At 44.9% G+C, this 16,905-nt stretch overlaps 1 protein-coding gene across 1 annotated transcript; it reads right to left on the bottom strand.

The window, feature by feature from the left end:
• Positions 1–3,499: 3,499 nt before the first annotated feature.
• LOC126424842 (cuticle protein 16.5-like) lies at positions 3,500–15,629 on the bottom strand. Its single transcript, XM_050087648.1, has 2 exons — positions 15,586–15,629; positions 3,500–6,218 (listed from the first exon to the last, which is right to left on the bottom strand). The coding sequence occupies exons 1-2, from the start codon at positions 15,598–15,600 to the stop codon at positions 5,463–5,465; spliced, it is 771 nt and encodes a 256-aa protein (XP_049943605.1). The 5' UTR covers positions 15,601–15,629; the 3' UTR covers positions 3,500–5,462.
• Positions 15,630–16,905: the final 1,276 nt, after the last annotated feature.

Below are 16,905 nucleotides of genomic sequence, written 5' to 3'. Positions count from 1 at the left end.
CTGTCCAATGAATACCCGTTTATTATCTGCATTTCTTCTTGGTATAGCAATTTTAATGACCATTAGTGTATACACTGAAGCGCCAAATAAACTATAAAAGGCATGGGTATTGAAATATAGAAATATGTAAACCGGCAGAATACGGCGCTGCGGTCGGCAACGCCTATACAAGACAACAAGTGTCTGTCGTAGTTGTTGATCAGTTACTCCTGCTACAATGACAGGTTGTCAAGATTGGAATAGTCTGAACGTGGTGTTATAGACGGCGCACGAGCGATGGGACACAGCGTCTCCGAGGTAGCGATGAATTGGGGATTTTCCCGTACGACCATTTCACGGGTGTATCGTGAAAATGAGGAATCCGGTAGAACATCGTATCTCCGACATCGCTGCGGCCGGAAAAAAATCCCGCAAGGACGGGACCAACTACGACTGAAGATAATCGCTCAACGAGACAGAATTGCTACCCTTCCGCAGATTGCTGCCGATTTCAATGCTGTGCTACCAATCAGTGTCAGTGTGCGAACCATTCAACGGAACATCACAGATATGGGCTTTCGGAACCGAAGGCCGACTCGTGTACACTTGATGACTGCACGACACAAAGCTTTACGCCTCGCCTGGGCTCGTCAACACCGACATTGGACTATTGATGACTGGAAACCTGTTGTCTGGTCGGACAAGACCCAAGTTCTATCGAGCGGATGGATGTGTACGTATATGGAGACAACCTCATGAATCCACGGATCCTGCATGTTAGCAGGGGACTGTTCAATATGGTGGAGGCTCTCTAACTGCGTGGAGCTGTGCAGTTGGAGTGATAAGGGGCCTTGACACGTCTAGATACGTCTCTGACAGGTGACACGCACTAACAATCCTGTCTGATCACCAGCATTCATTCATATCCATTGTGCATTCCAACGGACTTGGGAAATTCCAGCAGGACAATGCGACACCCCATACGTCGAGAATTGCCACAGAGTGGCTCCAGGAACACTCTTCTGAGCTTAAGTACTTCCACTGGTCACCAAACTCCCCACACAAGAACATTATTGATAATATCTGGGATGCCTTGCAACGTGCTGTTCTGAAGAGATCTCCACCCTTTCGTACGCTTACGGATTTGTAGGATTCATGGTGACAGTACCTTCCAGCACTACATAAGATATTAGTCGAGTCCATGCCACGTCGTGTTGCGGCACTTCTGCGTGTTCGCGGGGGCCCTACACGATATTAGGCAGGTGTACTAGTTTCTTTGGCCCTTCGGTGTTGATACTGTCTACAAACTGTGCGAATAGAATCAGTAATAATTAGCTAATAATCAAAAATTAATATTTTGTCCATTCTCAACAACTGTAGTCGTACACAAGGATATAACAAGCAACCAGTTGCATAAAAGAAATTTACTCTTAGAGTGTTTCTTCAGAAGGTCATACCTATCGCATTATTTACGAATGTCAATAATAAAATGCATACACCAAAATACAACAAAAGTAGTTTTTGTGCTGACTCTGAATTCCATGCATTTTGATGTATGCACATTATTACTGAAGCTCACAAATAATGCGATAGGTATAACCTTCTGAAGAAGCGCACTAAGTACCCGAAACCAGTAAAGAAATTAAATGTCTTTTATGCAACTGATTGCTTATTATTTCGTTAAACAAATTAAAACGTCATGTCTGATGTTTGGTTTTACTGCATGAATAACAAAAATGTGGTAAGCGAAAAACGTTTTTCCCTATACCATTTTGTGCAGAAACGTAGCGGAAAGTTTCATAAAGGTTTGAAATTATGTGTAAAATTTGTTACGAGTCACGAAGCGCTGTCTTCTTCGTCTTATTACGTCGAGTATTATTAATGTAGAGCCAAACGTCGTTAAATCCTGCTCTTCATATCGCAGCTCTTAATGCGGATACACAATGTGATATGTTTGCTACCAGTTCAGCGTAGCAGACGATGCGAAAATATGTGCAGAAATACTAGTCGCTACTATAGGCGGGGACACGAACAACGAACATCGTTCCCTTATTTTAGTTTGATGATGGTTTCCTCCTATATAGGTCGGCGTCAACAAAATACTTCCGTATTCTAAGGAGGAAGTTGGTTATTGAAATTTCATGATAAGATTCCGCTGCAACGAAAAATACATGAGACACAGCCACGATGCGGTAATTGTCCCACTATAAACTACCTCATTACTGAAACGTCCTGTTGTAAAATCTGTTTTGATATACTGTTTAATACAGTGAACTTCAAAGCAAGAAGTGTTCAGGTTTGAGTAAATATATCTTAGAGTATAAGCAACATTTCTTTACGCCTTCAGATATTACTAGTGAATTCAAAATATCTGTAAGTTCCGAAAAATATGAAATGTCTTGTCCTGGTTAACTGTCCTGAAACGTGACTTTCAAATAATATTGCGACGCCTTCAGTTTTTTACAATTGCTTTGCTGTATATTTGTATAAAAAGGAAATTTGTAATGAGATAACATTAATAAAAGTTGAGTGCTGCACTTGAAACGAAACCGGAGGAGTTGCGCAACAGAAACGCTATCACTTTTTTTTTTCATCCACCTTCTTTTGTTTTCAGAACAAATAACGAGTAGATAGCTTTTTAATTTTATCTTGTATTTTGACCACCGTCTTAATCTTTTCAGTTTCTCTTTGATATACATTACGTTGAGGTATGTATGATGTGTATGGCTTTCGTAATTGTGACTGTAACCACATTTGTTTTAGGCAGTGTACTGCGTGATTTTAGCGATGGGATAACACATTTCTTTTGCATGTTAACTTTGCTGTATTGAATTTTACACATCTATTCCCGCAGGTTTTGGTTTTCAACCGTCATCCACAGAAACCGGTCGAAATAAATGTGCAAAGTTTAATACAGCAAAGTTAACATACGTTTCTTCTGGTTTTAACAACGCCTGTTATGTATTTTGGATGTTATTGTTCTTTGGCTTAGCGCTAGTATTTTCAGCCCACAACTATTGTTTCAAGTTTTCTCCGCATACCAACTCGTATGGCATTGCTCACTGGGTGTCAAATGCATTTTACCTCATCTCACCTACTACTTTGTACCAAGAACACATCACAACATTGGTGAGGAATTTAAAGTGTAGTAAGTTGTGACACATGTTGATCCAGTTAAGATCCTTATGTTTTTGCTGCACTTTGTTAGATCTTAGTCTATCTATTAGATTGGTGAGGAATTTAAAGTAGTAAGTTGTGACACATGTTGTTCCAGTTAAGATCCTTATGTTTTTGCTGCATTTTGTTAGATCTTAGTCTATCTATTAGTTAACTGTAAATTATTTTTGGCTGTTTTTTATTCCTGGAGAATGTATTTTGCTCTATGTGTGACTCAGCTCCTTCACGAAAGATTTTACGTAGTTTATTGTCACTTTGGTTTAACATTAAGCCTCTCCCCACTGCTACTAAGCGTATTTAAAGGATAGGAACAGGCCAGACGAAAATAAATCCACAGATCATCTGAGATGCGAACAATATTTTTATTTTCTAAATACAACATGGGCGGTGAAAAAAGTAACAAATATGTACAATAACAGTATCGTAACAATCGGATCTTACAGTGCGATGTTCACAGGTTTGTGTCTGAACAAGCTCTGGAACCTTCAAAGGAAGTCGAGGGTATGACAGGGAGCAGTAGGGAAATCTTTTGACTGGGAGACTGTTAATTCCGATTGCCGCGTTAAGAACATTCGGCTGCAGTATAAATGAGGAAGGAATATTTTAGAGTTGCGTACCTTTAAGTTTACGAAGACGCAGAGCCGTAGTGGAAGCTATCGACTTGTTTTCACAGGAAGTGGAAAGGACGCAGCTAGCTGTATATTTAGCTGCTTGGACGAACGATGTTGCGAGAGTGGAAATCGGACATTTCTCCTTTGGAACAGAAGTCACGCAAACTGCGAGAAACCTTCGCACGTGATCCGAAGCGGTGGAGTGGGTTTCGCGTCGGAATTTCTTTTGCCTCCGTTAGCTGGAGTTTTTCCAGGCACGTCTCGGCAGTTTTTCTTCGGAAGGACAGCCAACGTAGAATGCGTGTCCGACATGTGTGTCACTCTTTGAGAGAGAGAGCGTCGAAATGAGTAACTGGAATAGGGAGCGAAAAACAGTGCGGAAGATCAGAGCTGTGGGTTGAATGCTGGGTGTGGAGTATTTGTATGTCAGAAGACTAACATTTTATTTTTGTATCCTCGATCCACATCAGTATGCCTAGTGCGTCTTTTACAGTTTGCAGGAAAGGCAGTTTGCACAATCCAAAACTTACTTCCAGGCTCGAAAAAGTGTAAGTATGTCTCCTGAGACATATGCGAGCAGGAATGTCTCGTTTTCATTGGAGTAGGGTGATTTGAGTCCCGATAAGAGAATGGTTTTCTATGCTGCTTACAGCTTGAGTCCGTGAAAAATTAGAGCGCAAGGTAGTCAGATGGTAGGCAGCAGTTCGTAGTATGCAAACACAATTCTACCAATTTCGCCGGGTCTGTTCACCCGCTGCATTGCAGCCAGTTTTGGTAAAGTTAACGTTGGGATACACTATCCATCAATCCCGAGCTGTTTTGATGATACGTGGAATTTATTAATCAATACATTTCACCTCACAGCGAAGAGAAAGCATTCTCCACAAACCGTTTAGTTTTACAACTAAGTATTCAGCAGACCGCATACGGAGAAACAGCAACAGGGAGAGAATCCTATAACGTGTGGAATGGAATACGTATGGATTTCCACCTCTGTGAAGCCATGAGAAATGTGTGATTCACCTGAAGCCAATATTGGCGTATGTCAGATTTGTTATGCAATCGTTTGCCGCGGTAAGCATTCACGTATTAGTTTTATGAATTCCGACGCGTTTTTCTTATTGGAACAAGAAAACGGCGTCTGAACTTAAAAAAACTAAGAGCCGTATGTACTTAGCGTTAACTTCGCTATAAGAGCGTACTTAGGTTTCCTGTTGATACCTGCGTGCGAAAAACGCAGTGCAAGAGGTATAATTTCTTTGTGTAACCGCGCTGTGCAAGGATAAACAGTAGTCGTCAGGAACTGTGGTGTAGCTCTAACGCTAGAACTAAAATGTAGTAGTGGCAGGAAGGGTTTGAAGACTAGTACGCAGACAAGCTAAGGTGGGACTGTGTGCTATCGTTGAAGCGTAGCGTTTGGAAGCGTGACACTATTTCTTCAGCTCTGAGCCTTTTAAGAATCTGCAGGAGTGGGATGTCTTTTGGCAATCTCTCCGAGTACACATTACTCGGGCTGAGGAAAAGAAGAGGAGATGATATACTGTTTTGCGGAATTAACTGATGGAACGAGGTAGGAAAACATGAGGACGGGATACAGGATTTATGTGAAGTTAAATGGTGGAACGAGGTGGTTCTTGGGGAGACGTTGCAGAGCTTGACAAGACTGTTGGGTTTAACCGCAGTGGGTAACCGCATCTAGCCGTAGTAGGCATAGTGTGCGAACGCGGGAGCAGCCGCGTAGGCAGCGGGGGCGGCGTAGGCTGCGGGGGCGGTGAAGGCGGCCTTAGCCACCAGTGGAGCGGCTACTGCGGGGGCTGCAGCGTAGGCGGCGGGGGCGGCGAAGGCTGCCTTGGCAACCAAGGGGGCCGCCACTGCAGGCGCTGCGGCGTAGGCGGCAGGGGCGGCGAAGGCTGCCTTCGCTACTAGTGGAGCAGCGACTGCGGGGGCTGCGGTGTAGGCAGCGGGGGCGGCGTAGGCGGCGGGCGCCGCATAGGCTGCGGGGGCGGCGAAGGCGGCCTTGGCCACCAGCGGAGCAGCGACCGCCGGAGCGGCGGCGTAGGCGGCGGGGGCGGCGTAGGCGGCAGGGGCGGCGAAGGCGGCCTTGGCAACCAACGGAGCGGCGACTGCGGGGGCGGCGGCATAGGCTGCGGGGGCGGCGAAGGCTGCCTTAGCCACCAGAGGGGCGGCGACCGCAGGGGCAGCAGCGTACGCGGCGGGGGCGGCGTAGGCCGCGGCCGGGAAGGTGTAGGCGGCGGCTGCGGGGTAGGCGAGGGGGGCGGCGGCGGCAGCGAGGAAGCCGCGCTTGTCGCGGGGGCGGACTCCCGGCTGCTCGACGGGCTCCGTGTCCTGCGCGGGGGCGGCGGCCTGGGGGCGGGCCTCCGCCTCCGGCTCCAGCTCCTCCCTCTGGGCGGCGGCGCTGCCCAGCAGCAGCAGCACGGCGCAAGAGATCACCTGTGGGGAGGGGCATAGATCATCAGGTCACTCCAGGGAGTTAAGAAATGACTGAGGCTAAGGTGTACTGCGACACATCACAAAGTAAGTTATTATGGAAGTGCAAGTTTGAATGCTGCATTACACTTCAAAGTAACACAGATACATAAAATTGTTTTTCACTGTAGGCACGAAGACTGTGTAAACAACGATCGGATCGTTCTAGCAATCAGTCACTTCTTCGTCAGTAAAAATCCCCTCCTTTGTCACAGAACAGTGTGTGAATGTCCTCACCGTTGGAAAATCTTTTTCCTCGTGGATTTTTTTCAGCTTGCCGAAAGACTGAACTCGCACGGCGCAAGATCAGGATTTCACCCAAATCTCTGCGGCCTCATCAAATAGTTGACACCGTTTTCGTACAGCTGGACTCGGTATTGCGCTTTGTCCATATACCGCGAGAATTCGACTCTGAATCTGTACGCAATGTAGACAGTGGCCACCCCGTCATTTTCGAGGAAAAACTGCAGCAAGTAGGCACTGTGCGAGGGAATTTAAAACCTCGATTTGCACAGGAGTTCCGGAGAGATAATACAGGACTCCATGCAGAATCGTGTTCCTCTGGCTGATTCGTTACGATTAATAGAGGTAAGATTTGGTGTTGAATTAACGAACCTATGTCGACTTGTATTCAGTTCCACTTCTTTTTTATTCAGTGACCAGTACTATGAATAGACAGATGGAGTTGCGATAGGAACCCCATTGTCACCTATTATTGCCAATTTGTCTACGGAAGACTTAGAGATACGTGCCTTGGAGTCGGCAGCTTTGAAATCTGCGCGTTTTGTCACATATGTAGACGATACTTCTATTGTTTGGCCTCATTGCAGTCAGAATTTGAACGGCTTTTTAGAACACCAGAATTCAATCCAACTGAATATTCGTTTCACGGTGGAGGTGCAAAAGAATGGCTGCTGCCTTTTCCTTCTTGATGTGTTGGTCAGGGCGAAGGTTGATGGTATGTGGGGACATGCCTTTTGTAGGAAACCTAATCACACTGACTTGTATCTGCAGGCTGATGGTTGTCACCATCCGGCCCAAAGTGAAGAGGTACTTTGTACCTTGCTTCACAGGGTCCACGTGATTTCACCTTGAAAGTTCGTCAGCCGAGTTAACCTACCTTGAGGCCACCTTTCGTCAGAAAGGATACAGTGAAAGGGAGATCAGATTTACCGGGGACCGGGTGAGTGATGATAATATGCAGTTGACACCAACGTCTACGGCCTTTCTACCTTGCGCAGGGAGCAATACCAGTACGATTCGCCTATTTTGCGGATATATGATATGAAATGTGTTTTCCGACTTCCGTCTGAGATCACAGTCGTTTGAGACTCTTTTAAGGATGATCTTGGTTTGTGTGAGGTGGGTGTGTAATGTATTCCATGCAGCTGTGGCATGTCATATATTGGACAGACTGCCAGGGCTGTGGAGGTCTGGTGTACTGAACACAAGTGGCACACTGGCTTACAACAGTCGAACAAATCAGCCAATGCAGAACCTTGTCTTCACACTGGTCATTCTATGGAATATATCAACGGGGAGATTCTGGCTTGCATTTCCAACTAATGGAGTAGTACTGTTATGGAAGCCGAATCCTGCCTCGGGCATGGATGTGTGTGGTGCCCTTAGGTCAGTTAGGTTTAAGTAGTTCTAAGTTTCCAGAATTCTGGAAATATCCCCCAGGCTGTGGCTAAGCCATGTCTCCGCAGTATCCTTTCTTTCAGGAGTACTAGTTCTGCAAGGTTCGCAGGAGAACTTCTGTAAAGTTTGGAAGTTAGGAGACGAGAAACTGGCAGAAGTACAGCTGTGAGTACCGGGCGTGAGTCGTGCTTCGGTAGCTCAGATCAGCCGGCACGGTAGCTCAGCGTGTTCGGTCAGAGAGCCGGTTGGCCTCTGTAATAAAAAACTGAGTGGAAGGATCAACCACCGAACTTCAACAGGATGTCTTGCGACGTCCGCAACGACCAAACACAACGAACAAAATGGAAAAAAAAGATGGTAGAGCACTTGACCGCGAAAGGAAAGGTATCGAGTTCGAGTCTCGGTCGGGCACATAGTTTTAATCTGCCAGGAAGTTTCAGTTCTAAGTTCTAGAGGACTGATGACCTCAGAAGTTAAGTCCCATAGTGTTTCAGAGCCATTTGAACCATTTGTTATGGAAGCAAAAAAAAAAAAAAAAAATGGCTCTGAGCACTATGGGACTCAACTGCTGAGGTCATCAGTCTCCTAGAACTTAGAACTACTTAAACCTAACTAACCTAAGGACAACACACACATCCATGCCCAAGGCAGGATTCGAACCTGCGACCGTAGCGGTCGCGCGGTTCCAGACTGTAGCGCCAGAACCGCTCGACCACCAGCGGCCGGCATGTTATGGAAGCAGTTGAGATCAATCTTGTAACGGAGGTTTATCCTTAATTTCTGCGAGGAATCCTGCTTTCTCTCTCCCTTGTCGAAAAACAGAGAGACACAGTTAATGCTACCTCAGCCATTGTTTAGTATTTTTCTCTATCGATAACCTCTGGCTTCAGTCACCTTTGGTGGTGTGGTGACGCTTTTGTTAACAGCGTGTGTGTGTGTGTGTGTGTGTGTGTGTGTGTGTGTGTGTGTGTGTGTGTGTGTTTTATTTTTCCGGATTTTCTCTGCAAATCGAGATTTTAAATTCACGTACATGCTGCAGTTTTACCCTAAAAATGTGTGGTCACCTGTCGAAGTATTCGGCGGTTGTCTTTGACGTCACCCGGCTGCATTTCCGTAAGTTATTTGAATATTGTACAGGCTGGGAGAAAATCAGTTCTCACACACAATTTATGTGGCTCTAGAACCAATTTCAAAACACCTCGATGTTGCCTACGAACTCCTTCTTCCGGGCGCTTACAGGGAACGGCGCCAGGTGTACGGTCCTCGTCATGAGGAGCAAGCGCAGTGTTTATGTGTGCGCGGTGTAAAGCGTCGGTCACGTGACCTGATTGAGAGTGTGGCCAGGACGCGACGAATTGACGGATGAGCGACAGGGCCGCTTTCCACACGTTGCGACAGCACGGGCTGTTGTGGACTCCAGCGAGAAGCGGCACATTTCTTTCACCGCGGGCACGCTACTGGCAGTATTCCAATTAGGTGCGTTTTGTGCTTACTCAGCCGTTCAACAACCGTAAACACTTCTATTATTTGTCGCTGGTTTGACTCGGAGCCTCCACAACGATAGTCATACAGTATATCATAGACGTACTCCTGGCAGAGCCAAACGAGAAAAAACGTCCTATTAGTGTTTTCTGTGAACTTGCAGATCGCTTTGATTGTATGGGCTGGTGAAGTCTACTAGGGAAACTAAAATTTTATGGCGTTAATGGTATCCCACCTGCATCGATTGAATTTTATTGCAGAAAGGAGAGGATAAAATTGACAGATTCTGTTGCAAGAATGAAATTAAACTGACAATGAGTATAATATGTTGTGTCCCACAAGGATTCGTATTGAGTCCACTTTTGTTCTTAACCTGTGTAAATGATTTTCCAATGACTGTAGAGTGCAGTTGAAAACTCTAACGTTTGGTGATTAGAGAAGCAAACCTATCACGGGTCCAAACTCAGACTTACCAAGTGATAGCTGAATACGTCCATAACTAGTTCACATCAAACAGTTTGAGTCTTAATTCTGCAAACATGCATGCTACTCAGTTTAAAACAAGTATAAATAACCCGCCAGTAACGTGGTCATCTAATAAGTGAGAAACTGTTCTTTGGATTCAATTCTTTGGGTTTCAGCTAGATAACAGGTTGTTAGGTAGTTAACACACAGACCTGCCATTCAAGAAACACATTTAAGTACATCTTGCTATTAGTCACCTAAAGACAACTTGTTTACTCAGCTGAAGCGAACAGTAATATCACTGAGAAAAGCAAATAAACGTAATAAGTATAATGAAGTAAATACTAAGATACCAATAAAAGACATTTCATATAAGTGGGGATGCAGCAGAAAATTCCTAAGAATTCACATCTTTTATTAATGTGTTCTACATTCATCAAGGTTCTCCTTCTTCATGGTATCTGTGGATCACGATGATGAATGATCACCCTTCAGCTACAAAACTTGTACCTATCTTACGTAGAGCAGTGGTTCAAACAATGGACTACGGGAGTTCAAATATTAGGCGAACCAATGTAACACCAAAAAATCAGAAATGACTCTAAATATTTTGCTGCGAATGCTCGAATATTTCCACAAAGAAGACGACGGCACCTCAACTGGGCTAGTAAGTTCGCTAGAGACCCACAAGCGGTAAGAACTACAGTACTGGCAGTTTGCTATTCCCACGGCAAACTGAATCTCCAGTTTGACTCAAAACCGCGCACTCTAAGAAGGCCGAAGCAATGAAAAGACTCATCACCAGCTGTCTGAAACCCATTCCCAGCTGGCTGCTATCACTCCAGCGACAATTCCACGGGAGACAATTGCTTACAAATGAAGTTGTCCGAGCGCAAACAACACCCACCATATGGCGTTCTGTCGGCCACCCAAAGGCTGAAATCGAGAAAGGTTCTCCACAGCAATAGAGGAGTACGAACCAAAATCGGCGCAGAGTCGAGACTTCAAGAGATGGATGGCACCATCAGAATTGGATTGGATTGTTTGGGGGAAGATACCAAACAGCGAGGGCATCGGTCTCATCGGATCAGGGAAGGACGGGGAAGGAAGTCGACCGTGCCCTTTCAGAGGAACCATCCCGGCATTTGCCTGGAGCGATTTAGGGAAATCACGGTAAACCTAAATCAGGATGGCCGGACGCGGGATTGAACCGTCGTCCTTCCGAATGCGAGTCCAGTGTGCTAACCACTGCACCACCTCGCTCGGTGCACCATCAGAAGAATTAGTCCCTGCGCATCATGAGAAACTATAAATCTCGAAATCCCTTACTATATTGCACACAAGAACAACAGAATCCAAAGTAAATCTCCAAAAATCTGGAGACCAGTTCCTTCTCATCTGTGAAGTGCAAAGAACCCAACAAGTATTTCTACCCTGATTACCCCACCCAGTGCAGCCCAAGCACCTGATAAAGCACCTGGCATTGCATGCTTCTACGTTAAAGTATCATTCTGTTTTGTAACATACAATTTGTAATATGTAGTTCACCGTATGTGTGACAGCAGAACAATTTTATCCCCATAACGTTTACTTCTTTTCCTTCTTTAAATTTATAATGTAATGCTCCTAAGACGGACAAAAAACGTTAAATTCTAAGAATCATCTTTTATATTGAAAAACTGTATTGACCGGACTTGTTGGACACTAAACGGATTCATTTCTTTCAATATAGATACCGTCATAACTTAGCTTCAGTATCGTTGTGGGATGTTTACATCGTAATCGAGGTGAAGCTGTGACTTTTGGTAACCTTCGGCTCCACGTTTAGTATATCATTCGCTTTTTTGCAGTTTTATAATGAATATTAGCATACATCATGTATACACCTAGATCCACATGACTGCTGCGCAGTTAATACTTTTTTCCTGACAGAGGATTCTCAGAACAACTATCAGACTATTTCCCGACTCTTCCAATGTAGAATATCACGTGGGAAAAATGAACACCTTACTGTTCCCGTATGAGCTCAGATTCAAATGGTTCAAATGGCTCTGAGCACTATGGGACTCAACTGCTGTGAGTATTAGTCCCCTAGAACTTAGAACTACTTAAACCTAACTAACCTACATCCATGCCCGAGGCAGGATTCGAACCTGCGACCGTAGCAGTCGCACGGTTCCGGACTGCGCGCCTAGAACCGCGAGATCACCGCGGCCGGCTATGAGCTCAGACTTCTCATATTTAATTACGATAGTCCCCTCTCCCTATGTAGGTGAGACAAGCAAATATTTTCGAGTTCGGGAGAAATATGGTGTTTGAAGTATCGTGAAAACATGTAGCCACAACAAAAAATGCGTTTGTTTTAATGGTTGCCACCACAACTTGTTTATCGCATCAGCGACTCTCTCTCACCTACTTTGCGGTAACACTAAACAAGCTGGACTACTTTCAACTTTTCCGATGTCTACCATCAGTCATACCTGGAAGGACTCCGTATTACGCACCGTCCCTCTAGTAGAGGACGAAAAAGCGTGGCGTATTTAATAGATCTGTTGCATTTTCTAAGTGTTCTACCAGAAACAGGCAATCTTTGATAATTTAATGGTCTCATTTTCAGTACTGATATGGAGTGCCCACTTATCACGGTCCATATGAAATGAGATGAACAGTTAAGATCAGTAGCACAGAAGACGGCCAGCTGGAGTAGCCGAGGGGTTCTAGGCGCTGCAGTCTGGAGCAGCGCGACCGCTACGGTCGCAGGTTCGAATCCTGCCTCGGGCATGGATGTGTGTGATGACCTTAGGTTAGTTAGGTTTAACTAGTTCTAAGTTCTAGGGGACTGATGACTTCAGAAGTTAAGTCCCATAGTGCTCAGAGCCATTTGAACCGCAGAAAACGCCTGGCATGTAAGATTTATTTGCACGGTCGTGTGATAGTGCTGTGCGTCTTTTAAAGGACCTATTCAAAGCTACTGTTCCAACATTCTTAGTCTTTATCTAGCACTCGCGACTGCGGTCATGAAATAAATTCTCAGGCGCGCCGCCCGAATCGCAAACGTCCGGTTCAGCTGTAACGATTTTTGCACCGTAAGTGTTCGTGGAACTGAAACTGGAGCGTTTAACAGAAAAATGACCTTCCCACGGAACGGTCTTAGACATTTTAGAGACAAGTATTCGAGGAATATGGTGTGATAATTCTACTGACTGGACCATGTATGTAGCTAATGATAATGAGCATAAGATACCGAGATTAGGGTGGGCACCGAGGTACAAAGCAATGTTTCTCATGTTTCAGACGTGGATGAAATACAACATAGGCTAAAACTAAACTGTCCGAAGAAGCCTCGTAAGGCCCAACGGTATCGACCGACCGCCATGTCATCTTCAGATATTACGCGTCACTGGAGGGACATGTGGTCAGCACACCGTTCTCCCAGCCGTTGTCAGTTTTCGTGACCGGAGCTGCTACTTCTCAGTCAAGTAGTTCCCAAATTGGCCTCACAAGGGCTGAGTTCACGCTGGGAATAAGACATGGAATCGTTAACGTTGGTACATAGAATCCTTCGTCTTGCGTTTAACTGTAGGGCAAGAAGGTAAAAGTAGTGCTACTTCATACCCTTGTGGAGCTGCAAAATTTAATCGTGTAAAGTTGTAGAGGTTGTCTCAGATATAAATTACGAGAAGTTACAAAGTAATCCCGCTTTCAGCTTGAAGGTTGATTTGAGTACTGCAGTTCCTTTCTGGGCTTGTCCTATAAGAGATGGTACTCCTTTTACTATCTCTGACATTTGCACTCATTTACCCAGTCAGTCACAGTTAGGCCTGCTCTAAACCCTGGTGAAACTTCAGATGCAATAGGAACGGTAGGTGAGAGATAAGATTCTAGAACCAATTGAAGATTGAACACTGGACCTTACAGGCAGATATGGGTATAAAGATAGGAAGCATTAGTGATACTACTATAGAGCTTTGTGACACTGGAGAACTGAACTGCGTAAAATTATTGAGACTGGTCTCAGTGGTGACTCCGAGATGACGATGTTGGCTCTGATGTGCATGTCATATACAGTAAAAAAGTAATGTTGTATATACAATGGTGCCATGTGTCGCTGCAGAATTATGTAAAATTACCGACTGATGTCAAGTATCAGTCTAGGGTGTGTTGTAAGTTGACGAGGTCCAGAAGACCATATTTGATTTTTTGTATATATATGGTACATGAAAGAACTAATATTGGTCCTATGATAATGACGTGTGACACTGGAGAATTTTTTTCCAGTAGTGGTCCTGTGATAGTGACCTGTAACAGTGGAGAACGTATTTCTGTAAAATTACAGAGGTAGATCTCAGACAGCAATTTACGGGAAATTACCTGTGATTAACCCTAGATGGAGCTGTTTGCTCAGGTGTATGTATTTGATCTAGTAAGGAAGGAGTAGTGGTCCTATTGCAGAACGTTGTGGCACTACAGAATTTGTGCAGACTTACAGATTGTTCTCAGATATTAATTTACGACTAGCTATCTGCGGTGAATGCCAGACATCAGTCGTCGTTCTGCAGTCTGAGTCTGATTTAGGAAAAAAACTATTCCACTCTGGTAACTTGTGGCACTGCAGAATTTATGACATCATAGTGATTGGTGTGAGATGCAGTATGTAAGAAGTTCTACGTTGATGTGTCTTGAAAGGAGGATATAAGATGAACATCAACAAAAGCAAAATGAGGATAATGGAATGTAGTCGAATTAAGTCGGGTGATGCTGAGGGAATTAGATTAGGAAATGAGACACTTAAAGTAGTAAAGGAATTTTGCTATTTGGGGAGCAAAATAACTGATGATGATCGGATATAAAATATAGACAGGCAACGGTAAGGAAAGCGTTTCCGAAGAAGAGAAATTTGTTAACATCGAGTATAGATTTAAGTGTCAGGAAGTCGTTTCTGAAAGTATTTGTATGGCGTATAGCCATGTATGGAAGTGAAACATGGACGATTAATAGTTTAGACAAGAAGAGAATAGGAGCTTTCGAGATGTGGTGCTACAGAAGAATGCTGAAGATTAGATGGGTAGATCACATAACTAATGAGGAAGTTTTGAATAGAATTGGGGAGAGGAGGAGTTTGTGGCACAACTTGACGAGAAGAAGGGACCGGTTGGTACGACATGTTCTGAGGCATCAATGGATCACTAATTTAGCATTGGGGGGCAGCGTGGAGGGTAAAAATCGTAGAGGGAGACCAAGAGATGAATACGCTAAGCAGATTCCGAAGGATGTAGGTTGCAGTAGGTACTGGGAGATGAAGAAGCTTGCACAGGATAGAGTAGCATGGAGAGCTGTATCAAACCAGTCTCAGGACTGAAGACAACAACAACAACGTTTATGACCTACAGATGACCATGTTTACTCATTGAACTTACGAAATGTGAGAAAAAAATTTGGTATTGTTATAGTGCCTTGTGGTAGTGTACAGTCTAGTTTAAAATTGCAGAGACTGATATCAGATGGATATCTACAGCAAGTTTTCAGTTTTGACTCAGTGAGAATGATATATGCTCTGTTGCACATGTTTGATGCTGGAAAGAAGTAATGTTGGCCCTGAAACGGTGCCTTGAGGTATTTCAGAAAAAAATAATTTGACTGTCGGACATTGCATGTAGACCGTGGCTAGTGAGTCAGTCTGCCGGTTATGCAACAGCAGAGTATCGGGCTCGAAGTGTAGACGCGTACGTAGCTGCGGACTTACCAGAAAGCGGTTCATGTTGTAGGCGTGGTGGGCGGTGCTGCTGTGGAGCTAGCTGGAGTGTGCCCCTGACAGCGCGCAGACGGCTTTTATACCGGCTGCCCGCTCGCCTCTTACGACAGCAGACGAGCGCCGCAGAAGTCGCCTCACGCCCTCGAGATTGTCCAACAGCCCGGAGGCGGCTTTCGCGGCGGGCGCGCTGCCCACCATCCGGCACCCATTCGTCCCGTCTGCCTCTGGCCTTGTTGGCTCACCGTCCGCATAGGCGCCAGCCGGCACGTTCGCTAGCCCTGTCGTTCGCTGCGGCAGCCCTTTACACTGGCCTGTGATCAGTCATCATTTGGTTGAAGAATCACGAAAGGAGACTGTATATGAGGAACCGACCTCGAGACACCGGAAGGTTTCATACTGATTACATCATGGTAAGACAGAGACTTTGGAACCAGATTTTAAATGGTAAGACATTTCCAGGGGCAGTTGAGAACTCCGAGCACAATTCATTGGTTATCAACAGTGGATTAAATCTAAAGAAACAGCAAAAAGAAAGTAAATTTAGGAGACGGGCCTGTGTAAGTTGAAAGAACCAGAGGTTGTTGAGAGTTTCAGAGAGAGGATAAGGGCAACGAGTGACTAGAGCTGTGGAAAGAAATACAGTAGAATACGAATGGGTAGCTTCAGCGACAAATGTTAAATGTAGCAGAATGTCAAACAGGTAAAAATATCTTGAATAACACAGGACAGCTACATCTACATACATACTCCGCAATCCACCATACGGTGTGTGGCGGAGGGTACCTCGTCCCACAACTAGCATCTTCTCTCCCTGTTCCACTCCCAAACAGAACGAGGGAAAAATGACTGCCTATATGCCTCTTTACGAGCCCTAATCTCTCTTATCTTATGTTTGTGGTCTTTCCGCGAAATATAAGTTGGCGGCAGTAAAATTGTACAGCAGTCAGCCTCAAGTGCTGGTTCTCTAAATTTTCTCAGTAGCGATTCACGAAAAGAGCGCCTCCTTTCCTCTAGAGACTCCTCCTGAAGCATTTTCGTAACACTTGTGTGATGATCAAACCTACCAGTAACAAATCTAGCAGCCCGCCTCTGAATTGCTTCTATGTCCTCCCTCAATCCGACCTGATAGGGATCCCAAACGCTCGAGCAGTACTGAAGAATAGGTCGTATTAGTGTTTTATAAGCGATCTCCTTTACAGATGAACCACATCTTCCCAAAATTATACCAACGAACCGAAGACGACTATCCGCCTTCCCCACAACTACCATTACATGCTTGTCCCACTTCATATCACTCTGCAATGTTACGCC

This window comes from Schistocerca serialis, chromosome 10 (genome assembly GCF_023864345.2).
Source record: "Schistocerca serialis cubense isolate TAMUIC-IGC-003099 chromosome 10, iqSchSeri2.2, whole genome shotgun sequence".
In the NCBI taxonomy this organism is placed as follows: domain Eukaryota; kingdom Metazoa; phylum Arthropoda; class Insecta; order Orthoptera; family Acrididae; genus Schistocerca; species Schistocerca serialis.
Note: the sequence above shows the minus strand (reverse complement) of the source record. Positions and strands in the feature narration are given on the sequence as shown.